Consider the following 25,410-nt stretch of genomic DNA (forward strand, 5'->3'; position numbering starts at 1 on the left):
TCACTCAATTGTTTTCAAAGATACTTCTGCAGGTCTTTTACTCTCTAGAATGTCTTTTACTATCAAGATACCTACAGAGTTCTGAATTGGCTTGTTAGTAAATTACGAGAAAGAAGGAGTATTAAGCATAATTTTATACTGCCATTCCACTCCTAATATTAAAACTCTAATCAGATCTATTTTCTATCATCCCATCAGGCAAAACTGTGCTGACCTTAACATTCCAAAAGCACTCTAAAAGAATCAATATTCTTTGAAATTCTACAACAGAATTTATGGAAGTCTGAAAGGAACAAAGTCTGACCTGATTCGCTTCTGTTCTGTCAAGTCTCCTTCACTGACGAGCATAGCTGATAATAACCGGAGTGTGGAATTTGCGGATTTCGACTGGTTGTTTTTCATACCCAACAACCAGCGCACCAAAAGTTTAATTGCTTGCACCTAACGAACACAAACATATGAACAATGACCTTACTTCCCAAAGTCGATGAGGCACTAAAACCTACTGCTGGCAAACTGAAATTTCCATATACTCCTATTTATTATAGCTGATACATTTTTAAAGGAACAGAATGAAGTAGTAAATATTTACAGAGTGAAGAAGGAAGAAGCAGTCTTTGTGACCTCAGGACATTTCAATTATGGTTCAGTGTCTTCGTACAAGCACATTTAGAGGATGCAAGATAATTGCTACATGATTAAAAATAAGAGCAACTAGATAAACATTTCTAGAAATGGCCATAATTAGAGTCACATTCATCAGGGTCTTGATTTATTTCAAATCTGTTTATAAGTCAGTAAAGTCAAATTACCTTTCTTGTATGGAAAACTAAAGCTTTCACTCGCCTGATTTTATCAACAATCAGCATAATTAATGTCAGTAAGTGAAGACAACAAAATGCATAGTTTCTCTCCGTTCTATAACTGTGTGTACAATCCACAAAACCAATGCATAGTAATGAGACTAATACAAAAGTACTCAAAGGGATTTATCCTAATATTCCACACTGCACAACTTGAAAAAAAAGTAAATTTTTAATCACAGATATACGCATTATTACTGACAGCAGAATACTCACCTTTGCTAGTACTTCTGGAGAGACTTCTTCATCTGGAGACCACAATTTTCCATTTTTCTCACCTGTTGACTATAGACATTCATGTAAGTTTACGAACTGGTTCAACTCATACAGAAAATGCAGAAGTAAAAACGGAAAAAAAAGTCACGGACTAGGCTTTCTTTCACAAAAATATCTTTTATAACACAATTATCACTGTATTAGCCACTTATAGAATTTTACTTTATTGACTCATTTAACAGAAAAGCTCTATTCCCCACAGAGTTAGTAACAGGCAAACAGCACAGTAAGCACTTACCAAAAAAAGAAAATCTTACCCTGTCATTCATTAGAAGATCTTTCACAATGAAATTTGCAACAACGGATTTCATTGGAGAAGCAAACTGGTCTGGAGCCAACATAGAAATATGACCCAAAGAGACCAAGGGAGTTATAAGTTGTTCTGGTACATCAGCATTCAAACTTCTACTAAGAGGCTGAGGAAGCAAAAAAAAACCCTCAAAAATCAACTTCAGATAAGTAAGCTAGCATGCCTACAAATCATTTATTTTACTGCTGGAGTGTTGATGAGTTTCATTGTTTTTCCACAAGAATTAATAATGTTAGCAAATCAAAATGGAGAAAGAATACAATTTCCTAATCAACAGAATAACCAAAAATCTCACATGAATTAAGGGCAAAACAAATGCTATATTCTCTTCCTGTTTTAACTGTGAAACATATTCAGACCTGAGAGACATGGGAAAAAACTCTGACTGAATTCTGTTCAGGAGTTGTGAAAACCTAAACTGGAACTGCCAATGGTAGAAAACAGCACCCAAAAGCTTGGAAATCACCAGGGACGCTTCTTTTAGCCATCAGTATTTCCCTTCTAGGTAACAGTCACCAGGACAATTCTATGCTGCTCTATCACCCCACACCACTGCATCGTACTCTGGTATTAGGGAGGGAACAAGCACTCTCACAGAAGTCTAAGCAGAGATCAAACTGTGAGAGCTTGATTCAAAGCTTTTCACACTTCTAAATTATACATAGGCTCAAGACAGCCAAGATTAAGAACCTAAGATATTTACAAGTTTTAATGTTATTACTTAAGAGACTACAATGAGAAGTAATAACCTCTCTGCTCTGTATAAGACAACTTTTTGCTTAACAACTTGTCTAAGTGAGCAGTAAGTGAGCAGTAAGCTGGTGTCTGTTTGAGCTTACAGTCAAGTTGTTCTGCACTAACCTCCTCAGTGAGGAAAGGCTGTATGTGCAAAGACCTTAAAGTGCAATAACTTAAAACAGCTGGAAAGCAGAGGATGTTCTCTCTTATTTTAGTATCTGCTAAATGTGTCCCCACGGGATTTGCTGTGGATCATTCCAACATACTTAGCTTATTTACCCCAAATTTATCCCATGTAGACAAAAAGGAATACCTTATCTATCAGATATCAGAATATTACAAAATCGTGACTTTAAGACAAACATTAGTAACTTCCTACTGTAAAATTAATGACTTATCTTGACTACCATACACTTGTAGGTTTCCTGACCTCATAAACTGTTAACACACAGTAGGAATTAATGTTAATTAATGTTACTTCTTAATCAGTTAAGAATAGAAGCAAATCTTAAAACCAAAAAAGACATACCTCAAAGATCTGTGCAAGCTGCACTTCTTTATTTGAAAATATGGCATGTATACAGTGAACAGCTTGTTTTGCCTGATGGGGAGTGCCCCTTTTTGCTTTCTGATGCAAAATCGGAATTAGTGTTCTGTAAACATTAAACAGAATACTTCAAAATGCAATTTGAAATCTACAAAAAAATAACTATCTTCACATATACAAATCTATCCTCACTGTCTTATAAATCAAGCATTCTTTTGAAGTCTGTTCAGGAAAGATCACAATCATAAAGTAAAAAGCAGGACGGAATTGTATTTAGTAATACTTGTTGAACATCTGACTGTGCACACACAAGTAGAAAACAGCCCACAGGAAAAAAAAAAAAGTCAAACACGAAAGAGAATAATGATCAAAATAAAGCCATTTAGGAAGCCAAATATAAGGTGGGCGGAACCTGACAGGTTCAGCTAGGGTAAATTCCTGGACTTGTTTTCCAAGCCTGGAAGTGACAGGGCTGAAGAAAATCTATGAAAGCTAGGAATAACCATTAAACAGCAGTGTGTTTACAAGGCCTTTACTATTGTAACTCTGGTCTTTAATTGCAGTGTATACGCAAGTAAACAACTGCTTTATTAGGAACTTTGGAATTTGAATCCCCTGAAATCTATCTGCTGATCAGAGGCCACTGAAGGAAGGAGCAGGGCAGAAGCCACTTCAGAGCCCAGGTCCAGGTTGGTCAGGTGTTCAGTTTCACTGGCCAGACAGTGCTGGCAGGCAGGCCTGGCCCCTGCGAGGGCATCAGCTGAGACACTAACTGGTGATGTTTGCCATGCAATTCACCCAGCAAGTGACACGAAAAAACAAAAGTGCCCAGAAAGAGTCTGACACAGAACAGCTAAGAAAAAAAATTTCCTAGCTTTCTTGAAAAGCTCTGTAGCAATACAGCATTCAGTACATGGATTATTTAGTACCCAGTCAGTATTCACTGACACGTTCTACATAATCTAAATCAGCAACAAGAGGCAAAAGAACAGCTTCCAGGGTTCAAAGAACCGAAACTCAAACATCTTCCTCAAAACCCACACAAGATCCAAATCCAAACAAAAGATCACCAGAACCCTACTAACAGCATCCTCAAGTAGGAGAACATCTCAAATCTGCTAAGATTCCATAAATTGGATTAAGTAAGAACCAAAATAGTAAAGAATTGAGTAAAACCTAGAGTTAAAATAAGTTTCAATGCCTAATCTACAGTTTTCATGCTGTAAATAAATGTACATTAAAAAGCAGAACGGAAAGGAATACTCACGATCTTATCTGTGGCAAGTCTGTTTCTATTTTGTGACCCGTGTTTCTGAAAATCTGTATGGCTGCCTCAGCTACCTTATCATCTTCCATCCTGAGGCACTGTAGCAGAGACTCATAGGTCTCTGCAGAGTGGAACGAGGTAGGATGTGTAAAGGACAGAACCTGTAGATACACAATAAAACAAAGGGATATTTATTCATGGTAAATGAAACATCAGAAAAACAAAATTATGGTTGTTTATGAGCATTACCATCAATATACATAGCTGTTACATGCTCATATACATAGCTGTTACATGCTCATATGAAATTACTACATTCAATAGTTGCACTTTGGAGAAGGTTATATATAAATTTTCAAATAAATTCATATATGTTTTGTTCTTCAGGTCCTCCCCTCCTCCAAATATTTTATAGGACACTACATTATTTGAATATATAAACATACTTCTTAAAATGAATACTTATTCAACATATTTATTTGTATTTCAATCTACTTAAGAATGCTTCTTTTCATTTAACTTCACTGAACTGAAATTTTGATTTCTCCAGAATCTATAATCCCTGGGCAGAAAAGAAATCTAGAAGGTTAAGATATCTACAAAACATAGATAAAACAAAACGTAGGCTACTGTCCTTTTAATCTAAAGCTAATGAAATATAACACAATCTGTTAAACAGGAGAAACACCAAGCAAGAAACTAAACATACAGAAAGTCAAGGCAGGATAAGAGAAAACAAAAGCTTATCCCAAAGCAGAACCATATTAAGTATAACATAAGATAACATAAGGTAGGGAGAACATAAGGAAGATAACAGAAGGTAACACAAGGTAGAGAGAACAATGAAAAGTTGCACGTATATTGTGAATTCTTTGGATATATCTTAGCTTGGTTTCTTTGATCAGAGTTGCCCACTTGTGTGATTATTAGTATGTGAAATAACATTCTCCACAACACAGCAACAAAATCTTCAACTTTGGCAGATTTCTTTTCTCAGCTACATTAGCAGACAGACATTACTTCTTTGCACACCTCTGTATTACTATTCCTACCAAGGTTGCCATTACCAAATTTGGTGTGATACAACTCCATAAAACTCCACCTTGTTCATTCACACTTCTGAAATATCACACTTTAATTATGTAACCTTGCCCTCCATTCCTTCCTATATTTTATACTCCCCTTCGTAACATATTCAAAATAGTCTCATTAGTGACCATCCAAATCCATTACAGATGTTTGCCAGACATCCTTCTTTCTCCCCCTGCCACGTCACAGCACCACTGAGAACACAAATTCCCTTTTTTTCTCCACATAACTTGGCTCTTGAGCTAATTGCTTGCTTTCCCATCCGGTACCATACAGGCCCAAAAGAAGATGTCTCTCCCAGTTTACCTGTTTCTTTTCCTCTCACTTTACCTCTGCACCACCTTCCATATGACTTCCCTAAGCAGAAAACAATTCTGCTTTAACATGCACATTTCAACTCTCAAAACATACTTCTTCCAACACACCATCTCTTTAATTATTCTTTTTACAAGAGAGAATTAGTAACAAAACAGTTTCATACATTAAAAAAGTAAATATCTAAGTAATAACTATTAAAGGCATGCTAACATTAGCTTGTTAGTCATACCACTTTGTCCTTTCATTACAAACTATAGCTGCATTAACATAGCTTACCTTGAGAAGTTCAAGTCCTGCACGAATAGCAGTATCAGGACTTACACCCTCCTCTTCATCATCAGCTGTCCCCTCTATGGATTTATTCATTAGTTTTACTAGTGCACTGAAAAAAGAGATACAAAAAGAAAACAAACTTATAAGTATGACAATGTTGAAGGTTGGACATACAAGCAAGATTACTTGGTTTTGACAATAAAGAAAGGGAAGGCAATAGAACTTTGGGGCTGGTGTTGATGCTGCTGTTTGGTTTTTGTATTTTCATTCAAGTTATTCCATTATTCCTTTTCCTTCTGCTTTCACTTTCTGCAAATATAATTCTTCAGGGAAAAACAACAACAAAACTCCAACAAAAAAATCCTCACCATGCTGGCGGCATTAGATCAACACATAGTTGCAGTAGTTTCAGAATGCAATTAGGTTGTCAGTGAACTCTCAAAAGAAATCAAAACATTCTTACACAATCCCACGAAAACTAATTAATTCAGATGCTATATGGACGACTGTGTTGCAGTTTATTATGTGAACACTCATCACAAACTCCTATACTTTTAAAATAATTTGCAGACAAAATTGCACCAAAAACAGTTGCATCCCCTAGGTTGCTGGAAATTAATACTCTACATAATTTTTTACAAAAAGAACATATTTAGTGCTAGGACAGACCAATCTAAATCCCAAATAATTCTTTTTTCTTTTTTTTTTTTTCTGTCGTTTCCATCATGTCTATGATCATTCATGGTCTTTCAAACTTACCTAATGGCTTCTGAGTCAATATGTACAGGGGCAATTCTTTCCAAAAGAAATTTGACCATTTCCAGAAAAGGATTTGTTGGCTGCTTAGGATTTGCAAGTTTCCGGGCTATCTCTCTCTATAAAAATGTTAGATACAAACAAGAATTACACTCATTTCACTTCCTATGCATGTTGAAGAAGCTATATATAGTCACTTCTTTTTGCCACAGAGATTGTCTATATAATTAGTGAAACATATTTTAAGGGGGGGCTGTTGTTATCTCCAAATCTTTCTTCTATCATATTAATATTGAAAGCAGACATCTTTTACCAAACTATTTAAATTGGTTTCAAGTTAAGAGTTCTTCAGGGGTTCATAAGGAATTGCAGGTCAGATCCAAAATAGAATCAAGGAAGAGCTAAGTGCAGTACACAAGATGTAATCCAGAAAACTGTGGGTAACCCTGCAAGTACGTATGAGACTCCATAATAATGAAAAAGTTGCACTAAAAGCTACATGACTGCAGATGCGCAGAAGCACTACACTACCCTGCCTACAACAGATCTCAAATGGTATGTACTTGCCTATGAATGTTCTGGATCCAAAAAAATCTGTTTTCCCCTCTGAATGTACAAATTTCAAGTGCATTAAGTTCAGCTGCAGACTCAGAGAAGGTATTTTTTGTTTAGAACAAAAGTCTAAAAAATCTCTTAAAGAAATGACTTCTTGACCTTCATTTTCTTAAAGGGTTAGATGCTGCAGACCTACAAACTCTATTGCTGTTACGTTCTGTTATGCTCTATTAACTTCAGGGAGAAGGAAGAAGCCTTTCTCTTGAAATTGCAACACTGCATTTGCAAAGTACAAAATTCACTAGTCTAGAAGGAAACACCTCTCTACATCAAGTGTTTAGGATGTAATTCTGAAGGTCATCCTGCTCCTTCTCCACACAATTTCCAAGCCATTAGACAAAACCCAATAAGCCTATGCTTGTTTATAGATGATCTTTGTGATTCTGTCAATGAAATTGCTTACTTTACTTTGGGATCATACAAAAAAAAATTAATCTGTGATTGTTAGCAGAATCTGGAAAAGTCCAATTTAATATTAAGATGTGTATTTTCATCAAAGAGGTTAAATAAGATGACAAAGATTTATCTCAAAACAGTGTTCTAGGATGAAAACAATTAATAATATGTGAAGGGTGTAATATTTGACTTGCTGGTACTCAGAAGTTGCATAGTGTGAGAAGACAGGAATCCTACCACAAAAGAGACACTTGAAATAAAATATTTTAATGAAATAAATTAATCTTTTAGACTTTATGCTTGCTGCTCACAATCCCAGGAAGGATAAAGCTAACATTTTCTTAGGAAGCAAGATGATGATCATAAACTATCTTTTCCATAATCACTACCTGTTAACTAAAAGGCATTTTATAAAATTGGAACTATAAGAAAACCATGTCTAGGTAGCAAAAGAGACCATTACTTCCAAATAACTGTTTTAAGCACAAATACTTAAGGCATAAAAGTTTGCTTTTCCATTTCCTTACCACACAGACATCTGCCTGTTTGCAAGAACATGTAGGGCTAATTAACAGTTCAAGCTGGGACCGAAGTTTCTCATCATCACCCAAAACCTGATTGATTTCTCACAAAATCTTGTGCTTTTCCAGGATCTGGAAGTTTTCTGTATGATTAAAACAATTTAAGATAAGATAAATTTGCCACTTTAGCATGCCAAGATTCACAGAAATACAGTTTCCAGGAATGCCGTCGTAACAGTTTAGAAGTTATTAACACTTACTTGCTATGGTCATCAGCTTTCCAAACATGGCAGCACTGTTTGCTTCTGACTGAGGACAACAGCAAAAATAAACAAACAAATCAGCAATATCTCCTTTATAAAATACATCTTTAAGCCGATCTGTTTAGTTGTTCTGCAGCATTATTGAATCTTATGTTTATGCTTTTAAGAATAGACACTAGAATAGTGCACACTATCGTTAGCAGGAAAATCATCTTGCAATATCAAAGAACTGCAAAAATTCACTAATTCACAGAACAGATAAAAAGAAAGAGACCCCACGATCCCCAAAGAAACAATTCCCCCAAGCCCACTCACACACCAAAACCCAAAGCCCTTCTATTTAAAGTTTCTACTAGTCCAAAGATATGCTTGTAAGTAAAATTCCAGTAGAAATACTTAAAAAATACTCCGACAAGGAGTCATTGCTTTGTGTTACAACATATTTCATTCTCAATATACTCTAGAACATGAGAAAGAAAAAAGGTCAAAAGCGAATAAACTTTTAAAAACTTCTTCCAAAGTTACCAAGCAATACTGTAAAAGAATGATCAACGTAAGGAGGTCATATCCATTTAAGAATCACTACAAGCAACTTTACCTAATGAAAACAGAACATTGTCTACATATGGAAAGCAGTAGAATAATGAAGTCACACTGAACAAATAACAGAATATTAAAACTCCCCAGTAAATCAGTCTAATGGGTCCACTGGATAAAGTATAAGTATTTTCAGAACCGTACAGTGGGCTGCTTATGCAAGTCTAGCAGTTCTCGTACGTGACTCCTTAGCATGTTCTGGCACTTCCACATCTCATTCAGTGCTCTGCAAAAATGCAAAACCAGAAAAGTGAAGCTTACCAATGTATTCATTGGTTATTCATTTATCCTACAAGTGCAACACCTGCTAGCTACAGTGAAAACCTAACAACTATTAAAAATAACTTTGCAAAATAAGGCTGAACTCATTTTTTCTTTTACAGAACATCTCTCTCTCTTACTCTTTGTGGAACAATTTCATATACTCAGGATGGCCATAGTATTTCTTACAACCACCCAAATAAAAAACAGGCCACTATCAACCAGAATTCAGTTACAGATATCTTCATCATGGTCCCCAATACAGAGCAAATCTAGAAGTCATTTTATTTAAATATTTTTATTTAAATCCTGATAATACAAGGTAAGATGACACAGATGTTAGAAAAGCCTGAGAAAGCAAGTATTTGCTGAATACAAACTATACTCACTTGACAGCATTTGGATCCAAGCTAGCATACAAATAGTACAAGCACTTCATTCGCTCTTCCGTTTCCAAATTGTGTGGAACAAGATATTGAGCAAAGATTTTCTCTACCAGTAATCTGCAGGTAAAGAAGAAAAAAACTGTACATATCCAGAAGCGGTGATACCTTTCAGACAAGCTGAAAAGGCAAAAGAAATAGTGAAGTCATTGAAACCAGATTTTTCAACAAAGAAAGAAGACAAAAAGGTAGTGGCCTTTATCCAACTATAAAGATCCCTTCCACTGCTGACAGAAAGATTAGCAAGAACTGCTTCTTAAGAGCTTTTCCATGTTCTTTCACTTTCACCTATAAGAGGGAGTAATTGCTTTATCTGTCACCATCCAGCCTATCCTTTTTCTTGAGGATCTGAGAATCTCCCTTTGTTCACTCTCATATACAAGGAAGGAATACAGACAGTAAAAAGCTCAAATAAAGGAGAAAGAATACAGGAATGTAACTCAAATGGGAGGAAAAGTAAAGATCTGAAGTATCTTCAAGGGAACAGTTAAGATAGAACTGTAATACTTGAGAAACTACTTGTTATTCTAATACACAAGGTAAAAATCAGCATTAAAACAGTGGAGATGAAGGAACACTAAAACATATACAACTAAAGGAGCAAAAGGAAAACTAAGTGAGAACAAACCAAACCAGCAAAACCATTCTCCAATTATCTTTTTAAAAAAATACATATTTAAAGTTTTACATAAAATATCAACCTTGAACAACAAAATATAGCCCCGTCAAATGAAAGAAAATTCAGCCATTAATTTAATTCATAGCAATGAGAGCTGTGCACAACGTTCAGCTATACAATTTGCTGTTTATGGACAAAAATTGTGTGTGTTTGAATTTTAAAACTTTTTCCATTATATACTAGTACAGTAGTACATTAGTACTAGTAAGTACTCTAGAACTGCCTTGAACAAAGACCATAAGAAGGCAGCACAGATCAAACACACCTCATTTCTGTTCAAAGAAAATTCCAAAACACATGATGGCAAGGCAGAGGAATAAAGGATGATTGTGAATATGGACACCATTATCTCAAGACACCTCATTAGTATTATAGAAAACTTGGCTTTCCCTCTTTAAATGTACATTTTACTACTGATGACTCCAAGAACTAAATTGTTTGGGGAACAAGATCTTCAGATCTCAGGGGATTCCACCTGTTTAACACTAGGATACTGGAGGCATCAGAATTCTTCCCAATTTATGAACATGGCTCTAGCCCATGTCTGTGTAGAAACACGTTCCAGAAAAGCTGTCAATAGAAATGGAGAGACTGTATCATCCTGTCCCTGGTTCCTGTTGGTTAGGGTCAAGATTTACAAATCAGGAATAACTCCAAGACACACTTTTCCCCTGTGAGGAAAGTCACTGGCAAGCACATCAAGAGTGGGTAACAGGGCACTGTTTCAGATGAGGTTATTTTACTCCATTCCCTATGCATTTATTGTAAAACAAAGCAGCTCAGAGCGCACAGGTGATAAACAGCTCCATGGTTAGAAGTTCTCACTCTTGAGTAGACATGTATGTCAATATTCAAGCAACAACAAAAACATTATCAAGTGACTGAGTTAGCAATGTGGAGAATATTTGTTCTATTCCACTTCATGTCTGAACTCTGTGTGATACTAAGCTACTGTCTTTTGAAAGACCCAGTGTTATCTCATGCACCCAGTGGAACATACTCCAAGGCTTAGAGAGCTGTTACTGCTACTTTTTATCCTCTTTCCTCATTATGGACGGAAAATAGGCCAGAGTTGGATAATTTTGACCTGTTCTTACGTGTTTAAAGAGTTGGATGGACTGTCTTAAAATATCACAGCATTTCTACAGCTCTTTAGGTGCTAAAACTTTACAATTCTGACAAAATTAACACTGAAATGCATTTGTTTCACCACTGGGACTGGGAAACCAATCCAATGACGTGACAGAGTTAGAACTTAAATGTCAGCCTTGAAAACCAGTAACATCTGAATTAAAAATTCAGGGTACCAAACTGAACTATAGGAACATCGAAAATCAAGCCACCAATCTCTCAGTGTGGATACCCAGAAAACAAACAGCATACAATCCATGCCTACTCATGAAAAGACTAGTTTCAATAGCTTAATCAGACTTTCAGAAGAAATCGTGTCAGAGAAAGAAACTCAGCTTTGGTGACATGCTGTTTCCTTGAAATTCCTTGCCTTATTTCCATCAGTGTTCTGCATTTTCTGTGAACAGGAATACAGAAAACATCTGCCCTATTCACTATACAATTCAATTCATTCTCTGCTTGCTCTCAAACCTGTGTAGTGACAGTGAGACACTAGAAAAAAACACAAACCTCTCACTGCAAATTCAAGTGTATTTTTATGCACATACACATGCTAAATTAGCTTTGTATAAACTATGTGAAGATTTCCTAATTTTTCATTATTTGATACTTCTATCTCAGCAGACTATCACTGTAATTTCTGTGTGTGTAATCTAATAATCTTTAAAAAAAAAAAAGTGGCAACTATCAAAGATATAATTCCGGCCCAGTTATGATCAGCCAGAAGAACAAAGCAAGAGCCTTCACCACTGCAGTGGTTAAAAATTCACTATCATAACTGGCTACTGACAGAGGCTATTAGCCCATTCAGACCAGCACCAAAATAACAAGACATACTGAGGTAGCAGACTGTATAAGCAAGGTCCTAAGAAACTCTATAAGGAATTTTCAGACTGCCACATTAAAACTCTAGGTTGAAATTCTACCTTCATGCGATCTCACCGTGTGGCTCTCCTCGTGACACACAATTAATAGTGAGAGTTGAAAACTATCTTCCAAAACCTTGGGCAAAATACCTTTTCCAACACCAAATGGTACTTCAAAAGTTAAAGAGAATGATGACAAAGAAGGAAGACAAGCTACACAAGAGTGGAAGCACCCCGATATTTCTTCAGCTTTTGTTCTATCTAAAGGTCCATTTTCTTACACAGCATACCAAAGGAGAGGTCTGTGCAGGTACACTGGTGGTGTACATGCAGCTACTCACAGATCATGGATTTTAACACGCTGGCCTCTGGAAAGCAGTAATGCGAACAAGAACTGGGCAGAGTAAACACCAAATTTGACAATTTGACAGTTTCTACTACTGTCACAGATCTAGTTCCATCAATAAATAATATGAATCCATGAACAGATAATGCAATCATCCTGAATATATAAGTACCTTGTTAATGATCATTAATTAAATACATCATACATAAACCCACACATACAGAATATAACAGCTTTCATAGGATAAGCACATTTTAGAATATTTCTTATCACTATACACTTAAAGTAGGAAGGCTTAGGTTGACTCACTTGTCATCATGCTATTTTGATAATATATGTGCAAAGTTTATCCTTATCCAGCTCCTTTCTCTGCAGCATCTTTCCAGCCTCGCATGAAGACAATACTTCTTGTATAGCTGGGCAAGACCCATCATAGCTTCTTTCTTACTCGCCACTTGAGGGGAAGAAATGAAAAAGAGGTGGGGAATGATTTGGTAAATAAATATCAAACATACACAAAATACAGTAAAGATATAGAAGCATGAAAGACAGAACAGTCCACTTTCTGTCTCCTATACTTAGCCACTTCAAAATCTGAAAAGGGCAGATTAAAGCCCCTAAATGAGACATTGCAAAGCCTCCATAAAGGGTTTGTTCCCTGTACTATGCAGATTCAGTATTGTCCGTACAGAGGAATCCACTACTTCTCTGTGCCGAGCAAAGAAAATCTGGGGGCTAGGCAGCATAAAAAAGTTAAGTACAGCTTAACATGTATGCCTGAATAAGTGTCTTCCTGAGCTGGGATTTGGAAGGCTTATCTATTCAGACAGGCACCAATCAGAGGTGGCAGACTTCTTTCTTCCCATTGCTTCACACTGTCTTATAGCACCTTTGTCTAGACATGGGTGATCTAGAACTTAGGCCTATCTAAACCTGATACGGCTTGAACTCTTAGGCCACTTTCCAGGACAGTGGCAGAGGCCCATTTTGCTGAAGTCTCAAAGCAATTGCTCTAAAACTCCAGGAATTCAGGGGAAAGGGGAGGAAAAAAAAAAAAAGAGTACAACGGCCACAGGAGTTTGTGGGTTCTCATCATCCTTGCTTTGGTGGTCACTATTTTATCCCCTCAAATAAATAGGAAATATCCCATTATTAAACAATTAAACAGACAAGATCCCTAAGCTCTCTGATGCTGACTTGTGGAAGGAATCATACCAAAACAGACTGAGGATTAATTTAGACAGAATAGTGTCTCACACTGAATGATTTACAAAGAAAGCCTCAGAAGAAACTTGTTTTCCCACACCATTTAAAAGAAATGCATGAAATTCAAACCAAAAGAGACCATTTCTTCCAGAACACACTAGGTACCACTTTTGGCCTTGAACTCCAAGGACTAACAATGCTCAGATCATTTCACCCTATGAAGCATAAACATAGATACTATTATTCATACTATGCATAATTTCCTCAATCTTATTAAAATAAGGGCCTGTCTCAGTAACACTGAGATACTGTACATTTAATTTCTTTACAGTTTTACTGAGTGACTTCCTTTTCATGAAGGGCAACGAAGAAAATATGACTTATGTCACCATAAGAGCCTTAGACACCACTAGCTGTTGGAGTAAGCTTTGTCAAGCAGATGGAAAAAATAAACTTGTATTTTCACAGAACCATACAATATGCTGAGTTGGAAGGGACCCACAACGATCATTGAGTCCAACTCTTAGACCTGCACAGGATCATCCCCAAGAGTCACACCATGCGCCTGAGAGTATTGCCCAAACACTTCTTGAACTCTGTCAGGTTTGGGGCTGTGACCACTTCCCTGGGGAGCCTGTTCCAATGCCCAATCACTCTCTGGGGGAAGAACCTTTTTCTAAAGGTTCCAACCTAAACCTCCCCTGACACAACTTCAGGCCATTCCCTCGGGTCCTGTCACTGATCACCACAGAGAAGAGATCAGCGCCTGTTCCTCCTCTTCCCCTCACAAGGGAGTTGTAACTGCAATGAGGTCTCCCCTCAGTCTCCTTCCTCTTCTCCAGGCTGAACAGATCAAGTGACTTCAGATGCTCCTCATATGGCTTCTGCTCAAGGCTCTTCACCATCTTTGTTGCCCTCCTTTGGATGCTCTCTAATAGCTGAATACTTTTCTTATATTGTGGTGCCCAAAACTACACACAATATTCAAGGTGAGGCTGCCACAGGGCAGAGCAGAGCAGAACGATCACCTCTCTCGACCGGCTGGCGACACTTTGCCTGATGTCCCCCCAGACACAGCTGGCATATTTAAATGTTAAAACAAGTAACCGGTCAAGATGGTACTGACTTTGCCAGTATACAGACTAATACTTAGTTTTCACAAAAACCCCCAATTTTAGCTATAAACAGATGTTGCTGTTTAACTTCTCTGCAGGAATCTGTTCACACCCATTGTGATCTGAAGTGTATTTAAATAAAATAAGTTCTGAAGGAACATTTTCAGAAAAGTATTAATATTTTTCTGCATTCAGATATACCCTTCCAATGCAATTGACAGCTTCATCAAACACCCTGTATGACACAGGAAGAATGGCAAAACTATTGTCAGAAGAAAACAAAAAGGATTGCAAGAAATGATTCTAGCAAATTTAAGCCTAAAATGAAAGCAGAGTACTTAACAAGGGGTTAACAAGGAAAGGTCAATATTTACAAAGACATCCTATATTGTTAAGGTCTATTTCAAATGCTAAGTATTTTCTGTAGTCATTTCTAGTTAGTGCTCAATTTTAATCTCTCCTCAGGTTATATTTTCATTAAAGTTCTCTCCAGAGATTTTTATAAGAGAAACATCATGTACAGATGAAGTTATTCTTCACTGAGAACTGCCTAAAAAGCACCTAACATTGAAATGCACTGTATCATCAAACCTATGACCGGTGTGAAATGACTTTGCCAAACATATCAGGAACATTAAGTACCACTTAATTTAAAGCTCTGTGAACTGAAAAGCCCTAGCTCTGTGGAAATTAGTACTATAGCTGCACAACTGACAGCCTCTTACTGATAGCAACCCGGTATAGGAGAACAGAGACACTATGTAGAAGACACAGTAACAATCATCCCATTCTCACTAGATGGAAGTCCCAGTGGGAAGTGGTGGTTACACTAAAAGGTTTTGTATCTCATAAATGACTTTTTGGACATGTTTGTTTAGTGGCTGAAAAAGAAGGAAGGTGATCTTAATCACTATTGAGAAACATGCAAGGTCAAGCTGCAGGTTACACTAATTGAAGAGCTACTTTATAATAGTGAACATACTCGAAATCAGTATTTCTCTGTGAAAAGAAAATACTCTTTTCTCAAAATCCATTATAGTAACATTCCCATTTAAAAAGGGGAATAAACAAACAAAAAAGAAGTGAAGTAACCAGCTAGAATGACAGAGGCTATAGAAAGGATACCCCCTATCACAAATGAACAATAGGGACAAAAAGAAAAGGAATCTATGTGGCTACACAGCCCAGAGAAGTCTGCTATTAATCACCCCCACCCCCCAAAGACCGGAGCCACTCTGAAAAAGCGTAAACAGGAAAGAGCATAAACTCTGTCAAGTTGAAAGTAAATCCTTGATGAAGCACGGGCAAAAGTTTCAAAACAAATTATGAAAGCATACTGAATAACATCTTCACCAAAGCCTCTAGAAGCAGGAAGACTTCCAGGCAGACCCTTTTGTAGGACTGAAAGACAAACAGATTTATTCAAGGAGAGAGGTCCGAAGAGGTTTCTTAAACTGTCATTAGGAGACATTTAAAAAAAATTAATAAAATGAGCAGTAACAAAATCATTAAGACCAGGTGGTATCCCATCCATGACTTTTATAGGAATTCAGAAATGATATAGCAATACTAATTATTCTCTTATGCTATCTATCAATGAACAGATTGAAGACAGCAAATGTGAAAGAATCCAAAGGGTTCCAAGAGGAACTCATCAGAACATCTTATTTTGAATGAGCCAACAGGTTGAAACAAAACAGTAACAACAACAAAAATAAGTTATGGAAAGGAGTCATTGCACTTTACAGAATGGGAAGTTTTGTCTAGAAAAAATAACTTTTAGCAGACCCAGACGTACATCAGTAGAATGCATTAGGATCCCAAAAAAACTTCCAATAAAGTCTCACACACAGGATCTTAAATAAAATCCTGTTGTGAATTAATTTTAAGTAAACATAGGGGACAATGGGTGGAAATAAATGACTGATTTTTACAATGAAGGAACAAAGGGAATACAGACAGAGTCAGAAAGAAATCTCTGATACTTAAAGAAAAATTAGAAATGAACTGAACGGAGTGTATAAAATTTATTGAGGTAGTCGGATCTAACATTTAATGAAGAATTGCAGAAATATGTCTCACTACTGAATTGTTACAAAGTGGAATGGAAGAACTTCAGATTAAGGACCGGTTTTTCCCACCAGCATTAACTCTGCATGTACCGTATTAGGCAATATATCATCTAAAATTATTCAGGAAAGAAACTGTACTCAAAACTGTCAACTCAGTGCTCACAAACAGCGTAAGAGACCAATGTTTCACAATAAGGAAAAATATGTACACAACATGGTGCACATCGTGAATACCATTGCAAGTCTGGTCACCTTAGTTACAACGGATATAGAACATCCAGACAAGAATGATCCAAAGAATGCAGTAATAATTTGTGTGGAAGTTCATCAGGTGATTCTTTAAACTGGAGGGCAAATACCTGGAAAATGAATATGCTATACATATTATAATCATAAGTGGGTCAAAGAATATTCATTATTTACATAATGCAAGAACTATGAGATATCCAGTGGAAATTATCAGCAAGTTTACAAACAAACAGTTATTTTTTCCAAATGTGCATTAACTTGAATTTGCTGATTGTATACCATGTATGATTATGAAGTACAAGTAAGTTCAAGAAGAATTCGATTAATACATGGAAATGAAGTTCCATTGAAGCTGTGATGTACGTTATCAAGCAGATTTAAGAAATCATTAAATCACAAATTGCTGGAAGCCAAACTGACCACTATGAGAATTATAAAGGGTTATAGGGCCCTTTGGCCTTAACTGCGTGCCCTTCTTATTCTAACAATATGACTGTCTTTCTCACAAGTCAATGAACCTATTTGCTTGATAACTGTGTTGATTGATGCACATATTATGGAATCTACATTAAGATTTCTTGCAAATTTTTTTTTCCCTTGCAGCATTCTTCTTGAATAGTCAACTCCTCTCTGATTCTGTGACTTTGGTTTTTGGTTTTACTTTTACCAAGGTATACTAGAAGCAGATAATTTCTGAAAATACATATTAACACTTACCCGTTTGTCTAGCGTTCTTTCCCTACAAAGCCAAGGAGCTGGTCATTGACTAAAGAAAGATCTCTCTTGCCTGCAGTAATAATTGTAACAATAACATCATGTCGAATGGCTTCTGGGTCATGTGATCTAACCTTCAAATATTCTGTTACGATCAGAAACAATGAAAAGCTTGGCTTATTTATGTAGGTGTGACATATTCTGATTTATTAATAATGTTAAACAATTAATGTCAGTCATATATCACAATCATGTAATCTATAAACTTATAGCTACCCACGGAAGTATCTGTTCCAATGTTTTCTATGTTAACTAAACAATTAGATAACTGTAAATATCCGAAGAATACAAAAGTGAATAGCTTTTCTGATAACCTCATTTGCAACAAGCAAACGAAGTGAGAAAAAAGCTGATTAGAATTATATTGAAAATAAAGGGGGGTGACGTGAATGAGAAGAAATAGACGAGAAGAAACTCTCATTCCCAAAGAGCTAAAAGTTAAATAATAAATGAAAAAATACTGACAATTGCGGTAGGATAGCTTGCATCAAAAAAAAGAACAGTTTTTCAGTGAGCCTGAAAATCTGCTCATAGTTAAAATAATGCTGTAGTGAAGGAAGACACTCATGTTTAGATCTTCAAATTACTTTAAAACTTCATTCTGCAATGGGTAGCTTCTTAAACACACACACACACAAAGTCCCTACAAAGTCACACACATCCTCTTTTACTATAACTAGTCACTTGTCTCAGCAGAAATCAATTACTCAGTGTTAGCTCTTCCATCCAGCATCAAGCATCAGACTTGATAACATTTTAGAACCACGCTTTTATGTACAAAAATAATATACACCTCCTTGCTCATTTCGTAAATTATTCTAAACCCCTGCACGAGCATCTCACCAGTGAGGTCTTTGCTAAGTCTGGATGGTTCATTAAACAATGACTGGCGAATTTCACACTCTCTAATCTCACAGGGACATGGATATCATTGAACCTAGAGGGATAGAAGATGATGAATGTTTAATTTTTAATAGCCTTTCAAATCATGATTATTCTCTATGTAGTAACATGCGCTGATAGTATGTTCTGTTAACTATTAGAACACTTCTATGTGACAAAATAATAGAATATAAAGGTTCTGAATTTATCTCCATAATACAAATGTTCCTCATACAAATTTCTGTTATTCTCGTGAAATTAAGTCAGGACTAAATTAAAGCATGAATATGCTGTATGGGGGAGGCAACGTTGAACAACAGATTTTTGTCCACTGACTTTTGAACACAATTCTCCATACACAGTCAATATTGTGTGTGCATATATACACACACAGGCAAAATTATAAAAATGTAAACTGTCATGTAATATGTATCACTTGAAAGCATTCACTTTTTTTAAAAATTATAAACTTCTATATTTACGGAAAAGGAAGTATCTCTTCACTCAAAAAGGTAAAAGACAAACAAAAGAGATACAGTTGCAGATACAGCTGAACAGTATGAAATTTCAGACAATGCTGGCATAGTTATTATGTAATTTCTGCCGTGTGTGTAATGCACTGTCTATCTAACCTACATGCTTGTAGCTGACAGCAAAATAGCAGCAGTTCTTCAGGCTTCTTCATTCCAAAATGTAACTGTGTGCAATTCTCTGTTTTCAAGATTTAACAAAGTAACTTGTTCAAATATAAACAGTTATATCCTTTAAAAAAACAATGACAAATGCAATACTAAAAGAAAATTCAGAACAAAAAGAACAGAAATTTAGAATTCCATCCCATTTCTCTTACCGCCCAAGAAAGCACTGCCAAAGAGGTCGATTTTGCGTGGCCAGATCAGAATCTTTGGAGCCAAAGAGTTTAGCCAAAAGTCGAACAACAGCCAAACGCTCTTCTCCATCATTGCTCTAAAAATCAAAACATGAAAGAAACTGTAAATCATTATCCATAATATTTTAATAATAATTTATGGCTTCCTTTTCTTTCTGTTCTTGTAACAGTTAGATTAAAACTGAGCTTGAAAAATTTCTGATAATCCTCAGTCTCTCTAATTAGAATACTAGATTAATATGAGTGAAAATATACAATACCTACTAAGTTTACATATTACAGACACTGAATATGTGGCTGTGCTTTGAAAATTCCTTCTCTTTTGGGAATAAAAACCCATACACAGTAGTCTGAATAACAAGCTTTGCAATTTCAACAATTCGTGATATTTTTGTTGTAAAACATTCTTTAAGAATGTTTCCATGTGCGTGGAAAAGACACGCACATAAAGAGATACGTCATTTCATCAAACACCTATTTCTTGGTTACTGTTGTTTGTTGCTACCATAGCCTACATGTACATGCACACATACAAAACTACTTCTCTCATTCACTTACAATTTTATGAGACAACAGCTTTATAATTTAAAGCCCCACAAATTTCCAGATCAGGATAAATTAACTATTTTCAAGGATTCAAAAGAAGTCAGCTGACTTACTAGACGATTTATGACAAATCTCAGAAAATATTAGGAAATAATTCCTCTATTATTAAAACATTTCATAAAACAAAGTTCTGCAAATCAATACTGAAGCTGACAGATTGGCATTCCATGACGTAAGCCAACTACAGCCTAATTACTTCATAAATTTCAGGTGAATTCGAAAGATTAAGTACTTTTGCATTAGACTCTATTATCATTATGAGTATATACTTTCTGTGCATAAATATGTTTGGAAGCAAAAAAAAGCATATAATTATATACGTATGTATAAATATATACAAATTGCCAGTATCCCTTTTTTGATATTACATTTATCTTTCAAGTAAAGTAATAAATATAAGTTTTTATACCCTCCAGTAGAACACTTATTAAATCTACATCTCTGCACTCTTAATCTCTGCACAAATTTTACTGCTTGTCCAAAGCTACATTGTAACCTACCTTCAGCTTGAATTCAAGCTGTGGCATGACAGACAGCAGTAAGTGAGGATCTATGGCAAAAAGCTCTTGTATCAAGTCAAACACATGTTCTGATAAGTCACTTACTGAAGACTTTCCCAGTACCAGAACCTGATTAAAAAAACTAGAACACAAACATTATTATTGGCAGACTGTCCCTCATTAAAGCAAAAACTATTTTTAAAAGTTATTTTAACATAGTATCAATAATATTTTTATAGTAATGGAAGATACTCAATGCACAATGTCTTCATTAAATCAAAGCATTTCACCCTTAAAAATTTAGGCTCAGGCAAATCACAACATCTTTCTCAGTTCAGTTCTAATACTTCAGTCAAGACAGTTTAATTCATGATAATTTGATAATTAAAATATCAATAACCATCTCCCAAGCGAAATAAATAGGTACAAAAGAATTAATTTAAAATGCATATTCATCCAGTAGCCATTCAGAAAAAAAATTAGTATCTTATTTTTAATTTTCTAATAATTTAAAACCAATCCAATTGAAGATCATCAAATACTGAAAATGAAGCTTCTCCACCTCAAATCCTTTTTAAAGAATGTCAGATGGCTTTATGTTATGTTTTGTGATATTTGATAGTAATGTATGAAGGTTGTTAGTGATCTAACAGAAAGAAACCGAAAATAGGTTAAAATATGAACTATTTCTTTTGGATTTGTTAAATTTTAATATACTTTATATACTTTCTATTAGATTTTGTGGGTTAATATTATTTGAGCAGTCAAATGCTACAAAGCTATTACACACTTGAAAAAGAAAGAAGAACAGTATTAAATCAACTCAAACATTACTCTATGTACTATCCTGTTTCCAGCTATGAGTAATTAAAAAGCTTAAAGAAGGAGGGGAATTGGAAAGTGGTACTTGTTAGTGAGACTCCTGGTCTCACTTTTAAATACTTACTGATTAATCTTTTATGAATTTGTCTAATTTCCTTTTTAAACTACTCCAACTTTTACGAATTCTATTGGCTTTGGCACCAAGGAAAGGCAACAGAATGGATCAGACCACATTCCCCAAAGACTACAGTAGCTGTACTAATAGGCAGAACACACAACTCTGACATTCAAGAAGAAGAATTACAGTAGAAGTGAAAAATATAATTCTTTCAGTCTTTATGACTACAGCAAGTTTAAGAGGGGAAAAAAAACCTCCAGCAAAGAGTTGGCAGTTTGAAATGCTTCATCCTAAAGTTTGGTATGAAATTTGGCTGTCTGGTTACTGGACATACAAAGTACTAGCAATTCCTTTTGTTTTAACAGGAGTTTCGGTGGTCACCTATTTTCACAGCCTAAATTTAGGCTTAACTTTAGACTGAGATGGGCAAAAATTAATTTCCTCTTCACTTATTTGATACATCCCACATACTTAACAACCACGTTAACAATACCTTATTTGGAAAATGGTATTCTTGTAGCTGCATTACAAAATGTGGCTTTTATAAACAATATTTACAAGGGAAAGAATCCCACCAAATTTGCAATAAATCAAGACAGTAACAAGAACACTTGCTACTTGTAGGTAATGTGGATTAACTAATTTACATACATTGGCAATACAAGGTTCAATGGTCTGGACGGTCCTTTTCAACAGGACTTTTGCAAGATCAAATGCTTGTTTATTAAGGTTCTGAAATAAAGAAAACAAAATAAAATTTTATAGAGACAAACTATTTCAGATGACTTTACTTTTCCCTCCCAACCTTAAAAACCCATGACTTTAGAAAGGTATGTTTCACCATCAATCTATTTGTTTTCAAAGCTATCCAAATTAAGTTACATTAATTCCACGACTACATATATAGAGAAATCTTAAAACTAGTTTTCCACGCACTTAAGAAATCTTAAAACTAGTTTTCCACACACTTAAGAAATCTAACCCAAAACCACCACTTCCTGCACATTAAGACTTTATCAGCTGTCACCTTTAGCACTGCATTCATAGCTATAAAAAGTTTCCACATGCAACAGCATTAAAAATTTTGAAGAAACATTATTGTACTTTGAAAATTAATGTGCACCAAACTTTGCCACTGAAAAACGAACAACTCTAACTTAATATTTAAATGTAGTTTTGTTTCTCCCTCACATACCCATAAGAGGTACACCTTGCAGCAAAGTTCAGCCTTGTCTAGAGGGTAAAACTGGGCACTGATTGCTTCATGGTCTGTACCATATGCTCTGGGACAGCCCACAGCGAGCCCACAGAAAGCACTTACACTTGGGCAGAATTAGCTGCAAACTTTCCAAGTAAACATTTGATTGCAACATGACAAATCTGAACATTGTTTTCATTACTCTTCAGCAAGATAAGGAATGTAACTGCACATCTGAAAAATCTGACTGTCCAAGTCTGCACAAATCCAATACGCAGTATCTCATATCATCTAGGGATTAATGATGCTTGCAGGGGGCAAAAACAGAAAGGTGGATTAGCTGATTGCCATGAAAATTACAAATCACTGCAGAAAAAATGCAGGAAAAGCCTAGGGATGACTGATTCTTGGGAAGACGGTATTTGGCAAGTCCACATTGAGAATGACTCGCTCGTGTACTTTTAACTAATGAGATGACAAACTGAAAGACAGTTCCTCAACTGACAGTAAAGAGAAACAAATGGCCAAAGGCTCAAATAAGTATGTCCTCAGTCACCAAAGCACTAAACTGAGGTCTCATTACAGAAGACAGACATATATGTATCAACTCATCTCAAATTTTAAATAAATAAATAAATAATAATCCCAACACTTTCTTTCCAAACCAGACCATGATGAAAATCTTTTTGGCAGGACGAAAGGACTGCCAACCTCATACAGAAAACATACTTTCTTTGGATTTTCAACACAGCTTCAAAGATTTCCACACAAACAAACCAGCAACCCAAATACATACACACAAAAAGCCCTCACAGTACCAAAGAACCAAACAACAAAACAGCCTAGAAAAGTAATATATCTACTGATAAAATAAACAACTATTAATAAATAATTTAAAAAAATTCATCTGTTAGGGAAATCAAATCCTGAAGGACTGGACTAGCCCTGCTGTAGAGGATGCAGAAAAAGTTACTGATTTTAAGCACATAAAATATATGAAGACATGAATATGTTTTTAAGGAATAACTTTGATAGTAAGAATGTGAAGAAAAATAGTCACTAAATAGTACTGCTTTAAAGTTAATAAAAAGGACTACAGTCTGATGCCATAAGTAACCTGAGCAAAATGTGACTTATGATACTGCTATTGAAAATCTGGATTCACTAGAGGAGAATCACAATAGCACACACAGAGAACAATGTACAACACCATCACTTTATTGATAATGGATGTACAAATGAATATAATTTAGATGCTGAGGTAGACGCTACTTCATGTCTAATTAAAAAAAAAAAAAAAAAGGAACAGACTAAATTACCCAAAACACATTATTTCAGCTTCTTTACAAAGACAAGCTTCCACTATTTCTTGCCACACTGTTAGTTTTATTATGTCATAGCAGAGAATGACTGGTATTTGACTGCTTTGCACAGACCTAAAAGTATTGCTATTGTATGTATTCTATAAGAAAATAAGTTTTTCAAACTATAGGGCTTCTGATTTACATACCTAAGGACAAACAATATAATCACAGAATTTCCTAGGAGATCTGTTCATGAAAGGAGAACATAATTACCACAGTCAAACTCTGCTAGGCAGATCAGACAAAAGAACTTTCTGGTTGTTGGTGTTTTTTTTTAAATTACCATGGTAAAACAGTAGTTTAAGTTCTGTTGTTACAGGAAACAAACAAATTAAAACGGACCAAAATACTGACCAAAGTACAATACTGAGCACTGACTACAGGATATTATTTGCTCAGTCATGACCAAGAGTTGGTAAGGACTGGCACCAGTCCTCTAAGAGGCAGTGAATGTGCAGTAAACCCCAATATTTACACCAAGTTTACCTCCCTCTTTATCAGAGCCTTGCTTAAGCATTTCCTTCATTAGGTAGAACTATACAATTAAGCTAACAATGTTAATGCTGAAGGATCATATTTACTTTTACTTTGCCTAAACCAAGTAGTCACAACACAGTTCTGTTGTACAAGGTTTACCAGGTCTTTGTATTGTCAGAGCAATGCACACCACTGTCAACAGCATCACCCAGCACCTGACACACACAGCACCACTCCTCTATTTCATTCCTGATATCTACTACCTTTAATTGATTAGAAACAACTTACAAAGTGCAGTGTATTTTCAAAAGGACTCTATTATTATAAGAGGTCTCTCTGTTAGCAATTTTAGTAAGACATTATCTCATTGCTGTCAATAAAAATAACTCAACCGAATGGTATTTCTGTCTCATGGTCATGACAGAAGGAATGCAAACTCATCTCAGACAATAGAATTTCACAGGTAAATGACAATGGCCACAGCTTAGACACTCCTCTGCAATGCATTCCCATGAATTCTCCCTCTTTAAGTAACTAAATGAATAATTCCTGCTAATTTAACTTTTATCTGCTAATTTAACTT

At 35.6% G+C, this 25,410-nt stretch overlaps 1 protein-coding gene across 1 annotated transcript in view; it reads right to left on the reverse strand.

The window, feature by feature from the left end:
* Window positions 1-25,410, reverse strand: part of PDS5A (PDS5 cohesin associated factor A) — a 75,602-nt gene that overhangs the window by 17,954 nt on the left and 32,238 nt on the right. The window contains 20 exon segments of the mRNA XM_032685712.1: window positions 305-441; window positions 1,080-1,148; window positions 1,397-1,555; window positions 2,717-2,840; window positions 4,002-4,162; window positions 5,685-5,790; window positions 6,441-6,556; window positions 7,976-8,072; window positions 8,074-8,112; window positions 8,226-8,278; window positions 8,974-9,055; window positions 9,480-9,593; window positions 12,865-13,009; window positions 16,214-16,277; window positions 17,915-17,940; window positions 17,943-18,062; window positions 18,820-18,908; window positions 19,704-19,819; window positions 20,849-20,990; window positions 22,441-22,520. Of these exon segments, the coding sequence (XP_032541603.1) occupies window positions 305-441; window positions 1,080-1,148; window positions 1,397-1,555; window positions 2,717-2,840; window positions 4,002-4,162; window positions 5,685-5,790; window positions 6,441-6,556; window positions 7,976-8,072; window positions 8,074-8,112; window positions 8,226-8,278; window positions 8,974-9,055; window positions 9,480-9,593; window positions 12,865-13,009; window positions 16,214-16,277; window positions 17,915-17,940; window positions 17,943-18,062; window positions 18,820-18,908; window positions 19,704-19,819; window positions 20,849-20,990; window positions 22,441-22,520 (2,039 nt within the window).

This window comes from Chiroxiphia lanceolata, chromosome 4 (genome assembly GCF_009829145.1).
Source record: "Chiroxiphia lanceolata isolate bChiLan1 chromosome 4, bChiLan1.pri, whole genome shotgun sequence".
Lineage (NCBI taxonomy): Eukaryota > Metazoa > Chordata > Aves > Passeriformes > Pipridae > Chiroxiphia > Chiroxiphia lanceolata.